General features: G+C 41.8%; 2 protein-coding genes and 1 long non-coding RNA gene across 3 annotated transcripts; 1 reads left to right on the top strand and 2 right to left on the bottom strand.

The window, feature by feature from the left end:
- Positions 1-3870: 3870 nt before the first annotated feature.
- Positions 3871-4647, bottom strand: LOC147499783 (uncharacterized). Its single transcript, XR_015194540.1, has 2 exons — positions 4426-4647; positions 3871-4038 (listed from the first exon to the last, which is right to left on the bottom strand). It is a non-coding gene; the product is annotated as an uncharacterized LOC147499783 (long non-coding RNA).
- A 9013-nt stretch (positions 4648-13660) lies between these two features.
- On the bottom strand, positions 13661-14602 carry LOC147499782 (uncharacterized). Its single transcript, XM_086563534.1, has one exon. It carries the CDS (start codon positions 14600-14602, stop codon positions 13661-13663), a length of 942 nt encoding a protein of 313 aa, XP_086419660.1.
- Positions 14603-16464: 1862 nt separating this feature from the next.
- Positions 16465-18984, top strand: LOC147499781 (uncharacterized). Its single transcript, XM_086559209.1, has 2 exons — positions 16465-16794; positions 18138-18984. The coding sequence occupies exons 1-2, from the start codon at positions 16755-16757 to the stop codon at positions 18818-18820; spliced, it is 723 nt and encodes a 240-aa protein (XP_086415335.1). The 5' UTR covers positions 16465-16754; the 3' UTR covers positions 18821-18984.
- Positions 18985-21365: the final 2381 nt, after the last annotated feature.

Genomic DNA, 21365 nt, shown 5'->3' with positions numbered 1-21365 from the left:
AGCTCGGTTGAGGTCGTTGTGATGACCTGATTGCATCTGTGAGCTTCGAGTTGGTTGCTTCTGAGCTCCATGATACCCCGTGGTCCGGGAAATCGTAGGACTTGGTGTAGGGTTGATGGAATTGCTTGAATCTTGTGGATCCATCTACGTCCTAGGATGGCAGTGTAGGACGACTTGACATCAATTACACTGAAGCGTGTTGAAGTTTTGACTATGTCCTCCTTTATGCTAATGGAGATTGGTAAGATAATGTCTCCGGTGGCATCTGTACTATCTCCGTTGAACCCATAGAGCGGTGCATTCTATCATCATCGAGTTTGGCAGGTGCATGTCCTTGTAAGTTTGATAGAAAAGTATGTCGCATGAGTTGCCTGGATCGATGAGGACTCTTTTGATTGTCCAACCGTTGATTTTGACATGCACTACCAAGGCATCATTGTGAGGTAGGCACACCTTGTCTAGATCCTCTTCTGTGAATGAAATTGATGTTGTCGTCTTTGGGTCGGTGGCGTTTATCATCTTGGCTCTGTGTGAGAGGTGGTAGATTTCTTAGATTGCTCCTACTCTTCTGCGCTTCTCCCATCCTGAGGTTTCGTCTTTTGAGGTGTTTGTAATCATGTGAATTACTTTGTGCTCATCATTGTCAGAGGAGTGTTGTCTCCTGTTGTGCCTCGACCGACCTGGAGACTTAGATCGGCGGGTCGTTCTGCTCATGCTCCTATTGTTGGCTTCACTGCTGCGGCTTCTGCTTATGTAGCGCTTGGCATCAAGCTTGTACCTCAGGTCGCTCTCTGGCAAGAACTTTTTCAATTTGCCCTCCTCGACTAGGTCTTGGAGGTAGTGCTTGAGGCTCCAACATTCATTGGTGTCATGGTGGTGGAGCTTGTGAAAATGGCAGTATGGACGTTCTGAGATTGCGATCACCTTGTTGATGTTGGGCTTGAAATATGGTGCTTTATATATCTTTTTCAAGATTTGGGATGGCGTCCTGGAGAAATTGGAGAATTCCCTCTTTGTGTAAGAAGGCTTGCTAGAGCTGGATCTTTTGTTGTTGTTGTTGTTGTTGTTGCTTTCTTTGGGTCCTTGCTCGTTGCTTACTGCGAGGACCTCTTTTCCTTTGCGCTAAGCTAGCCACTTTTCGTACTTAATGTACTTGTCGACTCTGTGATACAGGTCGTCTAGGGTATCTGGCTTGTTGCGTAGGAGGGACCCTGCTAGGTCGGAGTCGTCTAATAGGGCGTTTGTGAACGCTGAAGTTGCGAAGTTGTCGGTGAGTCCTTCTTCCAGTGAGAGGAGGTCCTTCTTGAAACGTCTTAAGAACACACGTATTGTCTCACCATGCGCCTGTTTGAGCTGGAACAACGAGTCTAGGTCGGATTGCTTCTTCCTATGACGAATTCTGCTGCGAACGTTTCGGCCAGCTTATCAAAGTTGTTGATGGAGTCAGGAGGGAGTTTGTAGAACCAGTATATTGCTCCGTCCTTCAAGCTGGCTGGAAAGAGTTTGCATTTTAGGTAGTCATACTCCGATGCGTTGTAGTGTGTAAGGATTTGGCTGAAACGAGCCACATACTGGCTTGGGCATGAGCTACCATCGTATAATGGGAACTTTGGTTGAATGAATTCCGCTGGAGGCTGCTTTTCCCTGATTTCTGTTGTGAATGGCGACGCTTTATACGTCTGAAGGATCTTCTGAGCGAGCTGGAGTGCATTGGCTTTGTCATTAGATTTTTACAATCTTTGCTCGAAGTCCTCAAGTTTTTTGTTTGTGGTGGTGGTGAGGGCTGTGACGGCATTGTTCTCCATTGCGTCTGGAGTGTTGTTGTTGTTGTTTGAGGTGGCTTGCTCTCGCATCGTCTGGTTTTCTTGTTGTAAGGTTACGAAGGCTTTTTGGAGCGTCTTCATTTGATCTGCCAATGCTTGTAGGTTGGGATCCATTGTGGTTTTTCTGACCAGCTTCGTGGGATTGAGAAAAGAGTGGTTGTTCTTTTCTTAAGAAAACGTACCGGCAGACGGCGCCAATGCAGATGTTGGTTACTTTGGGACTACGACCTGATGATTTGTTGAATAGGAAATGGTTGTACTCTTCTTGGGATAAGAGTTGCCTACGTATCAAGTTTCTCAGGTCAACTTGAATCAAGCTCCGTAGTTCATCTCTCTCTATTTATAGATGTGTGCTTGGACCGTTATGAGTTGTAGATCCACCTTGTGTGCTATCTTTATGATTCGTCATTACTCTGCTGTTACAAAGTTAATGTCTCCTTTATTGTGGCGTTGATTGAGCTCCAAAATTGCGCTAGTTGGTATCCTTCCATAAATGGCTGTAACTGATGCTGGTGACGGCTTGGATGTTGGGTCGTTGGTACGATCTGTTGTTGTGGGACGAGCTTAAGTAGGACGTCCTGTTATATGGACATGTGTTCTGTAGTGTAGAACGGAGGGTACTTACAATTAGTAAGGCATGTACAGTTATGATATTTGGTGTGCAGTATATTCCATCATCAATATACTAAGTACCTCAATCTATCATTCACACCAATTGCTCGAAAAAATAATTAGAACAACACATATAAAAGCAAACTGGCAAACTTTAAGTTAGTAGAAGATTAAAAATGTACAAAACCATACCAAAATTTTCCCCTCGACAATAACTCGACTCTGTGACCGGATTTGACGCAAGAAAGGGATCTTGTTTGAACTGAAAGAGCAACTGCTGCCTTAGAGTCAGATTCAACCCAAACTAAACCCCATCCTCTTTCTATAGCAATCTCAATATTTTAAATGATGGGAAGTTCATTGACTATGGATAAACGGAGAATACAATGCTTTGAAAGATATACGTGTTCCATTTTGGCATCTCCTAGCTAGGCTTCCAGTGATAAAAGTGCCTAGCGTACCTATCTCTGCTATGGTTGTATATGCAAGAACATGCAGATTTTAAACCGGTCTTGCGGCATACTTAACAACTCCTGATTATTTCTTCCCGGTTAGCTAGTGTTCTTCATGATTATGATTATGTTCTGGTGATAATAGGAAATCATCTCTAAACGAGGTTCAGGTTCCTCTATAAGACTATAATATTAAAGAACACATTGGAGCAGAACACATACAGACATACTTAGTATCTTGCTTAGACTATGCCCTTCTTCTAATTAAGTGTCCGGTATGGTGAAAGATTCAATCAAGACTTGTGTTCCTATTACAATCGATTTATGCCTAAAGTATCACCAGAATTGATTTTATCGATCAAAAAATTTATAAAATGTTTGTACACTATTACAAGTTTAGTGTGGTACTGATAAATCCTTCTTTAACATTCTCATGAATTTTATTTTTTATTTCTCCGATCCCTAAAGCTAAGGTAACTTTGCTGATATATAGCTAAAAGTTACAAATACAGAATTCCATGGAGGAGTCTTTTTACTACATACACTAGAAATCTGGCTATCCCAACTACAGTCTATACCTTCTCTTTCTTTCTTTTCACAATTGGTCGTCATTATTGTACAAAAATTAAATTTGACCAACTCATCAACAGCTAAATCTGTTCGAAGCCAAATGCCAATACCTCTATCCGAGAAAACGTACGTTTAGATTTGGGCTACCTGAGGATATCCCTATAGGGATGAGTGTGCCGATACCCCGAAAATCAAAAACAAATTCGGATGTCATCCCTATAAGAATATCCTCGGGGTAGACGAACTCTTACGATAAATTATATTTCGTTTCTTTACTCGGCTAACATGTGTGATTGAGATTTTACGGCGGGCCTTTAGTCTAAAATCTTTGCAGTACGAAGAGCCCAGCAGTTCCATCATTCATTGATTTCATTCAACTCAAATAAAAAGTAAAATAAAAAAGGATCCACACATTACCGAAATATTATATATAAATGGTTATTATTATAAATGAAGAAGAAAAATGTTACATTGATGATTCATTATCATATGTTTTCATTTCTTATAAATATTGAGAGGGAAAGATTACAGCCTTGGAGATCTTGAAGAGTTGCTTTATTGATTCAGAGTACCTACGAGCGCTGCATGGATTAAACAGAGATTTATCAGACTAAATATAAAGAAAAGAAGTACCTAACTAAAAACGGAATTTTCTTTTGGGGACTGTATGTCACCAATATTATATACATGCAACCATAGTATCTGGTCACAATATCAGTATCTAGAAAAACAAGTATTTTTTAAAAATAAACACAGAGCCTAGAAAACAGAGTTCCTGATGTTTTAAAAAACTTTTGCAGTTGCAATACCTTAAAACTTGGGCATTTTGTACTACGCATGCATAATATACCATGCATTGAATCAAACGAAGAGGTAAGACTAGACAATCACAGTATGTATGCGAGATATAAACAAATGACAAATGACAATTTTTCGAAACAGAACGCTCTACTTGGTTTGCAAATTACCGTCTATCTCCTTATTTGTACATTCCTCGTCACATTTCACTTCGCAGTGAGTGTAGCCAGTACTTCCGGAACCCATACATGTTTTTTCACATTCCTCGAAACATTTTGTGTATGTTTTATCGTCAGCTTGGACCTCCTGCAAGGTTGCAATAAGGACCAAGCACATCACAAACAAAGCAACAATCTTTTGTGCCATTTTTCTTTCCCTCTTTTTTTCTTCTTACTGAATCAATGGTTTTAGAGAGACGTATAAATAAGGTCTTCATAGCTTAGTTGGGATAACAGAACTCCAAAAAACAAGGGGAGATTTGCCAAAGAAAATGAGGCTGTCTTGAGCCTAAACCTCCAAAACTCCTATACTTCAGGAACCAAACAGTGTCGGCCTAAGGAAAAGCGACCCAAGGGGAAGTTGCTTTGGGACCAAACCAAAAACACTATTACTATTATAGGCACAAAATAATAAATTTTCTAATAAACACTTCAGTTAGTTGCCACTTATTTAGGACAAAAAATAAACCAATCATATTTAAGAAAAAAATAAACACACTATTTCAATTAATCCCTCAATCCCAAAACCTAACTCCTTATTAAACTTTTGACAATACTAAACAATTAAACAAAACAAAAAATACTAAACCAACTCACAATTAAAAAACCCAAACTTTTATCTATATCTAAAAAAACAAATAAAACTCCACTGTCAAATAACAAAATCACTCACAATCCCCGACAATCCAACTCCTTATTAAACTCTTTGACAATGTTTACCTCACTCGTTAAAAAAAAAAAAAAAAAAAAAAAAAAACACACACACACACACACAACCAACTCACAATTAAAAAACCCAAACTTTTATCTATATCTAAAAAAACAAATAAAATTCATTTGCAAAATAACAAAATCACTCACAATCCTCGAGAACCCAACTCCTTATTAAACTCTTTGACAATACTTACCCCACTCATATTAAACCAGCTCACAATTAAAAAATCAAAATATTTATCTTTATCTAAAAAAAAACAAATAAAACACCTCTGTCAAATAACAAAATCACTCATAATCCCCGAGAACCCAACTCTTTATTAAACTCTTTGACAATACTTACCCCACTCTTTAAAAAATATATATTAAACACTAAGCCAACTCACAATTAAAAACCCCAAACTTTTATCTATATCTAAAAAAACAAATAAAACACCTCTGCCGAATAACAAAATCACACACAATCCCCGAGAACTCAACTCCTTATTAAACTCTTTGGCAATATTTACTCCACTCGTTACAAACAATTAAAAAAATATATATATTAAACCAACTCACAATTAAAAAATCCAAACTTTTATCTATATCTAAAAAAAACAAATAAAACTCCTCTGTCAAATAATAAAATCACTTCACTCACTCTCTCTTAAATTATATTGAATAACACAAGTTAAAAAAAATTGATAATATTAACGCACATAGGACCACATTCTATTGTCTTGCTTTAGGCCACCAAAATGTTCGGGGCTGGCACTGGTTTCTGTGAAGAAGAAATAAAGAAGTCTAAGACAGAAATAGAGAACTATGAGCTGGATATTGGAGAAGACAATACCACTTTTGACTTTATAGTACTTCAAATGCTGGATCTTATTGAAAACTCGATAAGAAGTGCAAATTCGGTAAATTGCATTCAGTGATTTTGCTTCACTGCTTAATATTGTATGACAATTGTATTGACTGTGATTACAACCTCTAATCTTACTCCTCTCTCCTTCTTTCTTTTCTTCCCTTCCAGTTCTCACTCTCTTTCTTATATCTCTTCTCCTTCCACATACCGCAGCGGTTATCTTACGGTTCCTGGTGCCGCTCTCCCACTCTCCACATTTCGCGCAGCTAGGTTCAGGCGGTTGGGATACCGCGGATCCGATCTCGCGGTAACCCGTCTTCCCACGCTTATACCGCGATCCGGGTCCCTTTGTCACCACTAACCTCCTAGGTCATGTGTACGTCCTATACAGATGCCCTCTCTCGGCCCTATTGTTGGTCCGCGACTGGCAATGGTGCCGAGAACTACTCTTTCTCTTTCCGTACACCCTCTGCTGAATACTTCTTGTCTGACCCTCCCACTCTGTCCCTTTATCTCTTTCTCCCAGCACGTGTTCCACGTGCTTCCTCTGTACTGCCACCTGGAAATACAGCGCACGCGCCTCGTATGCTGCCCCTTCGAAAATCGAGATGACACGCGTCCTTAAACCTTTGGTTCTCTCGTCGGTCGATTACCGCTTTTGTCCCCCCCCTCAAATCCCGCTTTTAAATCTCTCCTCTCTCACAACCCTCAAAACCCTCAAAACAGTAAACCCTCACCATTTTCTTTTCAACTTCACCTTCTTCAACCTCGCCCCTTTTCCGTCGTCCTCTCTTAGCGCGACCTCCAAGACGTTTTTGTTTACGCCTCCATTGCTTTGGCCCTCTTGCTGAGTTTGTCTTAACTGTTTTCGTTTCCTTTTTCCTCTCGTTATTTGTGCATTCATTGTTTATTTTGGGGGTTGCTTCCTCATTATCTTCTTTTCCTAGATTGCGCGATCTAGCTTTTTCTGAATTTCTCTCCTTGCCTTTGTTTCCATTATGCCTTCATCGGAATATGAGGTCATCTCCTCCACCCAATCCCTCCGCCACCACATCGTAACCGGATCCTCTTCCCTAGATCTAGTCATCAATCCGCGGACAGATCGAATCCCCGGCTTCAAACTCTACCGATCCCACCGCCTGTTCCATCGCCGGGTAGGACACCTTCTCGCCATCACACGCCGCCCTATTACCGCAGACCCAATCTAGATGCCGTTAAGCTTTTACGGCATTCCTGGTGACATTATTTTCGAACATGTGTCTGGCGTCACCCACTTTCCTCACTTAGTATCGCCGCGCCCTGGTTATCTAGTAGCTACTGTAGGACAGATAGCAGCCGGCTTACGTTTCCCTCTGACTCCCCTTGACGTCGAGGTTTGTAACCATTTCAACATTCCTCCGTGTCAGGGCATAGGTAACTTCTGGCGTGTTATGTATGCCGCCAACCACTACAATGAGACTCACTCCCCCAAGATACAACTCCGCGATATCCTCGCCCACTTCTATATAAAGAAAAGCACTAAACTGGGGGGTGTGGGATATCAATCCTTTTGCACTCGTCCTCAAAAGAAGTCTTTCCTTCTTCACATTACCACTTCTGACAAGGTGTGGCATCAGTACCCGTTGTATGTGTCGGTAATTTTTTATCCGCAGACCTCCCTCCCGAAGTTTCTCCGAGGCATCTCCATTTCCTAACAAGTGGTAAGTAAGCCGTTAGAGTCGCGGTATTTATCTCTCATTGTCACTAATTTGTCTTTGTTCTTGGTGATGTAGGTTGGAGACCGATTCGCGATCCCAAATATACAACGGTGTTTACTCAGAAATTTTCCAATCTCTCCGCTGAACTTCGGGAGTTCACAAAGCAGGAAGTCCTTGGCATTGATCCGAAAAAGCCACTCCTCGTTATTTGACCCCTCTCCAAAGAACATTGGCAAATACCAAGGCCCCTCTATCGCCGTCCGCCCCAAAGAAAGAAAGCCCAAACCATCCCCTCCTCAAAAAAGAAAACGTTCGCCTTACAAGTCTTTCAACTATACCAAAAATCTCTCATTCTAGAGTTGTTGCTCAACGTGCGCTACTACTAAAACAAGACTACTACCGCGGAAACCCTCCCCTTCCTACTCGTGTGGCCGAGTGGGAGGACGATTTTCTTTGCTAATACCGCTCCCCCTTACGCGGCGCCATGGATGTGAACAAATACAAGCTTGGGACAGCGACTCTGATGGGGATGCTCCTGTTGACGTGTCAAATAAGAGCCCTCCCACCAAAAGAGCTAAAACTTCTGCCGCTGTTCCTCCCCCAACTACTGGCCTCAGTGAACCTCCGCGGTCTGTGATGTCTTCACGCCGCTTTAGACAGGATTCTTCTTCTGCCGGTCCTTTAACCTCTGGGCCTGTCGAGGTGTGGCATCCCAAGTTCAAAGCTAGGGACCGCGATGTGACTACACGAGACTTCGACTTTGGAAAACCCAGCCGTTCTTTGATCTTTATTTTTAGCTCTCACCGCCGGCGGGATCAAGCTTATGGAGATCTTTGGTACCGCCGCTTCCCTACGTGGCCTCCATTTACACCGGATGGGAAAAGGTATGTCTTGGGCTAGTGGTTAGTGGCTTACCAATTGTCTATGGTATCTTTCCATTCTTTGTGCTAATCTCATACCCCATATGTCTCTCAGAAGTGAAGACATAGACTCGTCTTTGCGTGCCGCGTGGCCCCCAAAGACCGTGGAGAATTTGACGCCGGGCGGCAGAGATACACGACGCCCGACGGTGGAAAGCCGATACGCCAAATTTGGAGAAGGAGGCGGACGCGAACCGGATCAAAGGCAGTCAAGCTTCATAGGGAGCCAGGGTAGTTGAGGGACGGACACCGCAATTACGTAAGCGGGTGTCAATTCAAAATGGATGACCTCAGAGGCGGAGAGGCTTGCCACTCAAAGCAAGCCGTGGATAAGGTCGTCCAAGAGGCCGGATCGATTTCGGGCTCTTGCTAAAAAAAGATCGCACGCGAACTGCAACAACAACTTGATCAGCTTAGCGCTGCCGGCCGATTGCTTCCACCGCCTCCTCTTGTTGTAGGGACATCGTCCCTTGTAGAACCAACTGTGCAGTCTGAAGCCGTTGAGACGCCGACCATTGGTGTCACGACTCCCATCACCAGCGCGGTCCCTTCTCCAGTACAGGCGAATGAAGATGCTAGCATCCCAGTCAGTGAAGATGAAAATACTTCTCCTGAAGAACCGACTACTGTACCTCAGTAGTAACACATGTCGGCTTACTTTCTTTGTAGATGGCCTTGGTTTTGTAACAGTCAAACAATTATCTTTGTGTTTGTGAAACAATGGCTTTTGTAGCTAATACTTTTGTGCTCCTTTTGCAATGTAATTCAATAGTCGTTGTGTTTTAATTACAACGTATTTTAACTTCGTTATGCATGGAGCCATTGATCAAAATGTTACTTTGACTTAATTCCTTTTCATTTGCATCTCCAAACTCCGTTAGCTGGACCTTAGCTATGATTGTCCCTTGTTATTTGGACGCACTGTTAGTGAAGGGCTCTCTTCCTCCTGCCTTTACTATGTGTATAGGTTTTACGCAAGTCAGGGTTGCCCCCAGTTCGATTCGGACAAAGAGTCCGCGAAGGGATCTTTCCCCCCCGCGCTCGCTTTGCATAGTTGTGAAGCTAGTCCGGGTTGCCCCCAGTTTGATTAGGACTTATAGTCCGCGAAGGGCTCGTCCCCCCCGCGCGCGCTTTGGACAGCTGTGAAGCTAGTCAGGGTTGCCCCCAGTTTGATTCGGACTTACAGTCCGCGAAGGGCTCGTCCCTTACGATGTCTCTGATTAATTTCTATGCATGCTATTAAGTCTGGAATGTAATCTTTGTTTCATTGACTTAGAATTCCGCACATAACATTATACATTACACAAAAGATGCTTGTTTCATTGAAAGCTACACACTGCTCCTCTCATGGAATTTTTTCAGCATTCTTATATTCCATTGTTTCTCCACCGTTACCCCTCCCGGAGTCTCTATTTTGTAAGTACCCGAATTTCCCTTTGCTGTCACGACATACGGTCCTTCCTAGTTGGGTCCCAGTTTGCCGTCATTCTCCTTTTTAGTGGCTGGAGTAACCCTTCACAGCACCAAGTCCCCAACCATGAATTCCCGCGGCTTTACTCGTTTATCATATTGTCGCTGTAACCGTCTATGATACTCCTCCAGTCGTATGCGAGCCGTATCTCTTTTTTCCTCCATTATATCCAACTCAGTGGCTAATATATTTTCATTAAGACCCCTTTCCACGGCCCTAGTTCTTGTCGTTTTCTCTATCATTTCCACCGGTATGACAGCCTCTAGTCCATATGCCATTGCGAATGGTGATTCATTCGTCGAAGTCTGCGGTGTAGTAGTAACGATAAGCCCATAAAACATGATTCAATTCATCACCCCACGCTCCTTTTTTCGGTCTTCCATTTTTTTTTCTTTAAATTGTCCATGATGATTTTGTTTGATGCCTCGGCTTGGCCATTCCCCTCCGGATTATATGGCGTCGAGAACTTCTGTTTTACTTTGTAGGCTTGAAGAAATTGACGTACCTTTCCCCCAGTAAATTGTGTTCCATTATCTGCAATGATTGTATGGGGTAAACCGAATCTGCATATTATGTTCTCCCAGAGGAACTTCTTCACATTCTCTTCTTTGACTTACTATAGTGCCACTCCCTCTACCCACTTGGTGAAATAATCAGTGGCGGCCAACATAAATCTTCTCTTGCCGCTGGCCGTGGGCAAAGGCCCTACTATGTCGAGTGCCCACATGGCGAACGGCCACGGACTGAACACATTATGAAGTGGCTCTGCCGGGGAATGGATTAGTTGTGCAAACCTTTGGCATTTCTCACAAGTTGTTGCATACTCTGTTGCATCCTTCTTCATATGAGGCCAAAAATATCCCTGCGATATCAATCTATGGGTCGTGGTTCGACCCGCTGAGTGACTTCCACAATCACCTTCATGTACCTCGCCAACACTTCTTTGCACCTTTGGCCCTCTATGCATCTTAGTAGTGGTGGTCATTTGAAACTCTTTTTGTACAAATCCCCATCTAACAAAACATATCTTTGGCTAACCCGCTCCATCCGGGCGTCTCTCCTTGGTATTTTCTATCTCTGCTCCCCATAAGAAAAGTTTTAATGGGCGTCATCCATCCTATCTCCTTTTCAATTGTGAGACACACACTCTCAGTTTCTGATGTACTAGGCCTGCTCAAAACTCTTACTTCAATAGCACAACCCTCTGTTCCTGGAAGCACCGCGGCAACAAATGCTAACGCGTCAGCATGTCTGTTCTCACCGCGGCCCAAATGAGCAAATTGAATCCTTTTGAACTTACTGGCTTTTTGTCGTAGAACCTCTAAATATCGTGCCATCCTAGGACACCGCGCCACAAAACCCCCATTCATCTGACAAATAACCAAGTTAGAGTCCGAGAACACCGATAACTCGCTTACTCCCAGATCCTGTGCCATATTCAAACCTCGCTATCCGCGCCAGATTCGACTCATTATTTGAAGCCGCGAATCCTAGTTTCATTGATAACTCCAGCCTTGTTGTTGTCGAGTCACCAAAACCACGCCAATCCCATTTCGATTAATCAGAGCTTGAGTGGCAAATTTGTTATCACTACCATCGAAAGTGTGCATCGAAATAGGGCTTCAACTTTAATGCAAAGAACATCAACGCTAAAGCATACTTCTCGATTCTCTTTGTATCAGACGTCTCCGGCTAGCATGGTTTTACTCTGAAAATAAACTGGTTTCTCTATCTTCTCTACAATACGCACAAGAACTGAACTTATCGCGTACTCTGAAACCCCCAAATAGAGATACAATATCTCCTTCCTTCCCGCCGCGTGATAGCAAAGGGGCTTTCCCTAAATAAACCTTCAACTCCTGGAAAGCTTCCTCACACTCAGTGGTCCATCGAAAATATGGCGTTTTTCTCAGCAAGCGATACAACGGTCTGCATTTGTCCGATGATTTAGAAATAAATCTGTTCAATGCAGCGACTCTTCCTGCTAACCGTTGCACTTCTTTTACATTCTCGAGGGGACGGCATCTCCACTAGGGATCCGATCGCTTTCGGGATTGGCCTCTATTCCACGATACATTGACTATATAACCCAAGAACTTCCCGAAGATACCCCCGAATATGCATTTCTTCGGGTTCAGACCCGACTATGCTTCCGCGAAGATGTGAAAGGTTTCCCGGAGACCCTTCAAATGTTCCTCTTTTCGACATGCTTTTCTCCACCATATCATCAATATATATTTCCATGCCCTTTCTAATCTTGTCCTCGAACATTTTTCCCCAACCGCTGAAATGTAGCCCCGCGATTCTTCAAACCAAAAGGCATTCTTGTATAACAATACGTACCTCCTTCCACCACAAATGTAGTCTTTTTCTTGATCCGGGCCAAACATCGCGACTGGTTATATCCCATGGAAGCATCCATGAAAGAGAATATCTTGAAACCGGTACATTACGTCTACTAACTCATCCACGGTGGCGGCATAGGATACTTGATCTTTGGGACACTCTTTATTTACGCCTCAGAAGTCCACACACATACTGAACCTTGCCATTCTTTTTGGAACCGCGACCACGTTGGACAGCCACTCCATTACATCCTACGCCCCTCGATTATACCCGCATCCCTAAGCCGTGTATAACTTCTTTCGCGAATCCCTTCCGCGATATTTGGGTCTTTACGCTTCTCATTTTTCTGTCTTATAGGCTTCGCACCCTCCTTCATGTGTAAGTGATAGCAAGTTTAACTCTGGATATATTCCCTGTGATATCTTCAATCGCCCAAGCAAATATGTCAACATTCTCTCGCTAATAATTGTATCGGTTTGAATTTCCACTCTTTTGGCAAATCCGACCCAACCGGAAGTAAATTTTTCTTCCTCCCACTTTGTGTTCACGATGTCAATTTCATCCGAGTTTTTGGCCTCGATGAGACTTCGCATCGATCCTTGATCTTGCTTCGCTTCTCGTAATTGCTACGCTTCTCCCTTGTCATTCGTCGGCTTTTCACCCCCTATTCCACGAACCATACTTTTACCGTCACTTGGTGTATATTCTGAGCCGCGACCTGATCCCCCTTTATTTCGTACACCCCGCGGGGAAGCGGATCACCTGATAATAGGTCGACGGAATAGCCTTCATTTCATGAATCCATCTTCTCCCTAGAATGGCATTATACTGGGACCCCGTATCTACCACCATAAATCTGGTGAATACCGTCGTCGGACCTGCTGTTACTGGCAACGTTATTTCCCCCATAGGCTTTGTCATGCTTCCATTGAAGCCATACAAATTAGTCTGAGAAACCCTCAACTGATCCCTATCTATATTCATTTCTTCCATGGCCCCTATGAACAACATGTCTACTGAACTTCCGCAGTCTATCAACACTCGCTTCACTAGATAATTACTCATTGCTATGGTAATCACCAACGCATCTTCATGCGGCGAAGTCACTGATTCCAAGTCTTTCGGAGTGAAAGTTATGTTTCCTTCGGCAATCGCGGTTCCTGAAACTAACCGCGTCATGCTTGTCACCTCATTAACTTTGTTGTAAGCTTTCATTTGTCCTTCTCATCTTGTCACGGTGGGCATTCCTCCCGAGTGTTTCTCCACTATAAATGACATTTATTGTTCCCAAGATCCTAGCGGGAGCTTGTCCTCTCTCTGCATGACGAACCTCCGCGACATACTCTCTAAGCATCCCCTTCTCAATCATTCTTTCCACCAGCCACTTCAAAGCATAACATTCGTTAGTGGCGTGGTTTCTAATCTGATAATAGGCACAGAAAGGTTTTCCCTCAATCTCTCTAGGTGTATTCCGCGGTCCTTCATAATGCTGCAGTCCCTTGATAAGTGGCAAGATTTCCTCTAACGGCTTATTAAGAGGTGTTTGTTCTATCTCACGGTACGGCTTTCTTTCACGAATATCTCTCCTGTTCCGATCTCCCGATCTGTCGGGTCCACGTCTTTCCCCTCTGTTGGATCCCCCTTCTCTCTCTTCTCTCTTACCCCTATCCCTTCTGTCGTCTTTATCCACTGCCTGCACTGCCTTCCCCGATCTTTTTTGTTCCCTCGCATTTCTTTGCATTATATCTTCGTACCGAATATACTTTTCTACCTTTGGGTACAGAGCGTGCAGAGTGGTGATTTCGATTTTGGACACTGATTCGTGCACCCTAGTCCCCTGCTTCAAGCCGTGCTGAAATGCAATGACCGCGGTATGCTCTTCCAGATTCTCCACCCTCAGGGTCTCTTCTTTGAATCTGCACAGAAACTCCCTTAACGACTCCGCTGACCTCTGTTTGATGTTAAACAGTGCCGCGATATCCAGTACTCTCCGTTTCTGGTGGATGAAATGGTCCATGAAGGCTCGCTCTAGTTCTTCAAACCTACTGATGCTCCGCGAAGATAGGCGGTAATACCAATCCGAAGCGCCCCCCTTAAGGCTTGCAGGGAACATCATGCGGTAGCGATCCGTCATACTTATTTTCACCGCCACAATGGCATCGTTGTCTAAAATGATGCAAAATGATCGGTTAGTCGCCTTTCCCATCATACCTTTCGAATCTTGGTTGGATCAATCTCTTAGGCACCTCGAATTCAGACCCGAATCCGCCCGATTGGATTCTTGTTAAGGTTAGCAACCTCCTTTTGGCGGCACTTTGGTTCATTTTTTCTACCGCGACGGTTAGCTTCTCTATCTTTCTCGATCATGCTCTGTACCACTTCCGGTGATGCCCCTCACCGTATCGCCCCCTAGACCGGTATACCTCATTCTCCCCTTCCATCTCACCGCCTGCCGGCGATCCCCTGCTCCATGTCATCTTGTGCGGTGTCTCTTTCCTTTCTCAACTCATCGTTCTCGTTTCTTAACCTGACTATTTCTTCTTGCATAAGTCTGGTGGCGTCTGCCGCCACATCAGATATGTCTTCCTCTCTACTCACCTCTCTTTCTTCACTCGCTTCTTCCTCTACCTACCTCGAACAACTTCTTTCCTAGGTCTTCCTACCCCTTTTTGTTATGGTGGCCATTTTATTTTCGCTAATCCCCCAGGCAAATGCGCCAAAATGTATTGACTGTGATTACAACCTCTAATCTTACTCCTCTCTCCTTCTTTCTTTTCTTCCCTTCCAGTTCTCACTCTCTTTCTTATATCTCTTCTCCTTCCACGCATCTGCCGCCGGTTATCTTGCGGTTTCCCGGTGCCGCTCTCTCCCACTCTCCACGCGCGGCAGTTAGTTCATAGCAGAGCCTTCAGGCGGTTGGGATACCGCTGGATCGGATCCCTCAGGCAGAACCCTGCCTTCCCACGCTTCGTTATGATCCGGTCCCTTTGTCACCACTAACCTCCTAGGTCATGTGTACGTCCTATACAACAATCTTGCTAATAATTATTGTTTCATTGGTTCAATTCTTAATATTCAGGAATGCTTCAGAGCTGTTATTGACACTGACGCCATTGAAAAAAATCAAGACAGATCGTGACAGACATGGAGCGCAACTTTAGCGTGGAACAGAGGTAGCTTAACAATTTTCTAGCAAGGAATGATAGATGTAAGCTCCTTACTTCAAACCTTTTTATCACTACATACAACACTATGACTATGATTTGTTATGGTAACTTGTAGTTGTCAAGTTTTTGTTTTCATACAAGGCCAAAAGTCCTCCATATATTATTTTATAAATGATACAAATTTTATTTGGTATGTATTTATGAGGATAGCTGTCAAATTGCAGGTTTAGTTTTCAATGTGTGTAGTGTCTTACTCCCGTGAAATATTACGAAATATCAGTGTTTTCCAAAGAAACGGCAGTGAAAAATAGTTGATATGTGCCTGGTAAGGGAAACTCATCCTACCAACATATTATCGCAATTTATCATGATATTTCGAGAAAAAAATCTATAACTTTCGGTAAAATAACCCAATTTTCCGTTTAAAGCTTTGATTTAATCCTTTTTCACTAGCATCATGCCACGTGGAAGAATCCTAACGTGTGAGAGCCAACCAATCTTTTTTTTTTTCAAAATTTACAATCAAATTGAAATTATAATTTTACCCCCTAAAAAAACCAAAAGAAATTACAAAATTACCAAACTATCTCTGTATGTAGATTGTAGACCTTTATATAGACACAGAGACCCACCTATTGATAAAAAAAACTATATTTAAAAGAGTGCAATTACCATTTTACTTATCAAAAAGAAAAAAAAACAGCAAAATTACGCCTCTCAAAAAAAAAAAACTACAAAATTATAATTTTGTCCCTGTGACATATGTGAAAACACTATTCATCAACCCCCAGATTTTTCTATATAGTAAAGATATACGAATCCGTATGTGGCCCATTTTAAACCGGAAAGCAGTAATCCACTTGATGGGTGGTTTTATTAAGTCTACATTATACTTTTTCCCTTTCTCCTTTCACTGTGGGATTTAAATTACATATACAACTTTAAAACCCATAACACCACTTCCTCATCTTCAATTGAATTATCCCAAAATTTCCTAGTTGAAGAGAGGACACAGAACGGTTTTCCACTATTATGAAAATACAAATAACAATTTTCCACCAATGTTCTTTTCAAGTTAGTTGGTGAAGGGGTGGCTGTGGATGGGTTGTGAAGCATATAATGGTGATTATCTGTATGCTCCAAAATCAATTCATGTGTGGTAGGTATACATTTGTGATGTACCAATTCAAGTTTTCTTGTATGAGAACGAACTATGAACACTTTATTTAGATGACCTCTTTGCTATAAAATTCATTAAATTGGAGCTATTGGAGAGGGTTACTAATGTAATGGGGTTCTTTAACAAAGGATTGATTCCACGAGTTACAAGAAATATACTCTGCTTCATGAAGTGATGAACTTGATAGATGATAATGTTGAACCCACTAAATAACATCACTCATTTTTCATGCAAAACATAGTTTTATATGTTATATTAAAAATATCATCTTATCGGTGATACATTTTGGTATAATTCAGTATTTTGATCAATTTACCAGAAAATCAAAGTTATCAATAAGGGTGGAATTTGAGTCGAGGGCTCGGAGCTCGGCTTGGGCTTGGCTTTCGTTTAAAGCTTCGAGCTCGCTCGCTTCGTTACTTATATGAAAGCTCTCGAGCTCAAATAAAAGCTCGTGTAACAAATGAGCTTAATGAAGCTCGGCTCGTTTAGTTCAAATAAAGCATATTTATAGTGTAAAATAACCGAGGGGCTCTGAGCTCGCTTTGGCTTTGCTCGTTTAATTTCGCCTCGAGCTCACTAGTTTAACTATATGAGCCGAGCTCGAGCTCAATTTAAAGCTCGGGTAATTAGCGAGCCGAGCTTGAGCATGGTAAAGCTCGGCTTGCTTAGCTCGAATTCCACCCTTAGTTATCAAACCACTCCTTACAAACCGATAAATAGTGATATTTTCTAAAATATCAATTTAGAAAAGATCCGATATTTTATTCCAGCACGGCATTTTGTATTATGGTCTTACTCATTTCTTCCATGTGCCCAATGATGCACTTTTAGAGTTTTAGAGATATTCATTAAAGTTCTATGTTTGTAAATATTTGTGTGCTTATTCAACATCATATGTTAATTGGATGTAGTAAGTTACAGTAGTGTTGGTGTACAGTACCAATATATTTTTCAGTTTGAACTGTTTGGTAAATATGGTTATATATAAAGGTTTGAGCCACTTGTTACATAAGTTAGGATAGGATGTCTTTATGCGTTTTTACAAGGTACTCTTTTTTTGTGTTTAAATTTTAAAGGACAATTTCGGTTGGAGAACTTTTATACAAAATTTGGGATCTTCATATCATGTATACTCCCTTAGTAGATTTGTATGAATAGATGCAATTTGTATGATTTTTAATATTTGAGTAATTATATGTTTCTTTTGGGATATTCAGTGTTGTGCTTTTCATAATGTGAACTTCCTAATGTTAATAACTAAATATAAACGTTTATCCTTATATAATGTATCACTCATTCTTTGTTACTCTTTGTTTCAGGTTTTACTGTTCTACTCCTTGGAGCCATGAGGATGCTTGAATTTGCAAGTGACGGAAAATATAAACGTGCCGAAGCAGAAATAAAAGCATTGTGTGGTTCTGATAATCTCTCACCTTTTTATCTCCACCTTAGGGCTCTCCTATGCTATCGTCGAGCATCAGTTGCTACAAATCCTAATACAATTAAGAAATTTATCTTAGATGGACATAAGCATGCCAGAAGATCAATTTTATTGGATTTGTTTACAATCGAGTATCAGTTGTCTTTTGCTCGAATGATTTATGCTTTTGCTATTTTCTCCAATAATGTCATGGTAATTATTGAGGAAGTAGTTTGTGTTTGCACTCAAGCACTTGGGACTACTGATTTCACACTGATGGATCAAACTCGAAGGGAAAGTGTGCTACTCGGTCTTCAAACACTTTTAGATAAGTGTGATGCCCCACATAGAGAAATGGCTATTAGGGTTATACAAAAGTATGTGAGAGGTATTGGTGACAAGAAGAGGTTCAAGAAGATTATGCTTATTATCGAAGAGCTACGCCATAAGGAGGCGGATTTGGCATCAGCTAGAAGAAGAGTTGGCGATTTGGAGAGCCAACTCTTTTCTGCCAAAGCTGAAGTGGAGTCTTTAGAGGTCTGCAGCTGCAATCCAAAGACACCTATGCATATATGGATATAAGGGGGTGCGTGTGGAGGCGGTCGCACCCCCTGATATTAGAAAAGCTCCACTACCACATTACTAATTGTCTAGAAAAATCTTCAAACTATAATGACTCGCACCCCCAATTATTTTAGCAAACTTCCACTACCACACCCCAAAAAATTTCACAACTATAGTGAGAATATAATCAACAAAAAAAAAATAGTATGAAAAAAAAACTGATAAAAAACATTCTAATAAACCAACGTTTTTTTTTTTACTTATCTTTTTGTCCTTACAAAATTATCATTTATCATTTATTTTTAGTCCAAAACCATTAAAGATAGACAAATGTGTTTTTGAATGTTTGATGAGTTAATGAGACTAAAACAAATAACCAAAGACCCAAAGTCCTACTGGTCAGTTTGTATAATTCTAATCACTCATAACAAACCAGTAAGCTCTCGACCACAACTCAAAAAAATAATAATAATAATAATAATAAAAATTAGAAAGGACTTGCGGCACAGCTGGTTGCACGTTTGTCCTAATTATTTGTAAAACTCGTTATCATTATTAATAAAATTTCCATAGTTAATTCCATAGCTTAGGTTGTGGTTGTTGGTTATAGTAAAAGTTTAGATTTTTTATTGGAGTAGTAGATTGTTGTAACGACCTGCCCCATCCTACCATATCGATACTGTCCCTACTTAGCTATTGCAGACCTCCGACAGTGTGGGGTTTTCAGACTCCGGATAGTAGCTTCCCAGGAGGTCACCCATCCTTGGACCACTCCTACCTGAGCACGCTTAACTGTGGAGTTCTCACCAAATCTATAGCCAAACGATCCGGAAAAGACCTCGATGTTAAGATTTGGAAGATCAATTACTCATAGGCAAGATTTTTAAACAACCACTTAAGCGAAGTGGGATCACACCATGGCGCAACCGTCTCCCATACTCGGGTTAGGCGCCTTTCCATCATACCCATTATCAGTTCACGCCCAGGGGTATCACAATTGTCCAAATGTAAGCTATCTTAATTAGTGGGAATCGATTGGTATCGTTTTCTATAACACCCCGTGTTTTATTATACGTATTTTTCTATTTAATTAATTAATTTAATTGTTTATTTTAAAAAAATTCGTCGGATTGGACTCGGGATACGTGGGCTTGGTTTTGGGCCCGAGTCAGTGTTGGGCTTGGGTTTCGGACCCAAGTATATAAACACACTGTTCTGGAAAATAGGGTGGAGAGAAAAATAAAATATAAAAATGGAGGCAGAGAAAGAAGCTGGTTTGCTGGAGAGGTGGAGCACGATGATTCGGGCTAGGAAAATTCGTCGAGCTGTTAGTTAAGGTGAGTAGCTATTTTGCTATTTCACCAGAATTGTAGTTTTAGTATGTCGGTATACTGTCTACTAGTTCTGTTTTTTTATACTGTTCATTATCTGTATAATTCGACGCCGTCGCGTGTCGTGTATTTAATAAACTTTGTAAATATCGAAATTTTATTTAAGCTGTTAAAGCTTTGGAAGCTTGAAGCTTCGTCGGACATATAAATGGCGGTATTTGGAGAACCCATGATAAACTTTTTGTGTGGATTTGTCATGGTTGGTTGTTGTATTGTTTGAAGTTGGGTTGTGAGGTGCGAGATGTCGGGAAGAGGCGTTAATGGCGTTAACGCCATTATCGCGACGATCTTGAGGTTTTGATTTTTATGTGAATTGTTGTTGTGAACTGTTTTGTTGGTGTCGTGGGTTGTTTGTTTGAGGAATGGGGGGTAGTGAGGAGGAGTGAATACTTGTTGGAAGCAGTGAAGCCTTGAGGGAGGCGTCAATGGGCCCGTAACGCCATTCTTGAGCCACTTGGGGTTGGGCTGTTTTGGTGTAATTGGTTGTGTTGTTTTGCTTGGTTGGGTTGAGGTTAGGTAGTGAGGTCGGGTTGTATGTTGGATTGGTGTGAGGGGGCCGGAGGGTTGAAGCTATCAATGGTGGCGCTTGATTTGGCTTGAAGTCGGTGGTGGTGGTGAGGGAAGATGAAATCGAAGTTTTCATATATTAAAGGTGTGGGGTTTTTCTTTAGGAGTCCAACCGCTTGGTTGGAATGGGTAGGCGATCGGTATTTGTGGTGGTCGATTTGGAGCTGGTGGCTGGTGGAGGAAGGAGCCTGATAGAGAAGATGAACAGTGATTTCGGTGTGGGCTTGGGCCTTAGGTGAGATTGGGCCAATCCAAATCTTTTAGTTTGGGCCGGTTCTATTTTTAGTTGGGGCCAGTTCTAATTTTTAGTGCTGGGCCGAAATTTAAATGTTTGGTTGGGCCCGGATTGTGTTTAATTTGGGCCAGTTTAAGTTAAGTTTTGTGGACCAGTTCAATTTAAGATTTTTGGACCGAACCACTTAACAGTTTTTGGGCCAGTTTCTAATATTGTTCGGGCTAGACCATTGGACTTAAAATAGATCTAATTGGGTCTTTAAATGTTTAGACTTCCGGGTTCTAAGGTTTGGGCTTGGCCAGTTGGGTCCGAACCATTACCTTAGTCATGAGCCCTTGAGCCATGCACATTGACCTTAGCTATGAACCAT

Source organism: Coptis chinensis, chromosome 5, assembly GCF_015680905.1.
Source record: "Coptis chinensis isolate HL-2020 chromosome 5, ASM1568090v1, whole genome shotgun sequence".
Classification (NCBI taxonomy): domain Eukaryota; kingdom Viridiplantae; phylum Streptophyta; class Magnoliopsida; order Ranunculales; family Ranunculaceae; genus Coptis; species Coptis chinensis.
The sequence above is the reverse complement of the archived record's forward strand: the minus strand, read 5'-3'. Positions and strand labels throughout refer to the sequence as shown.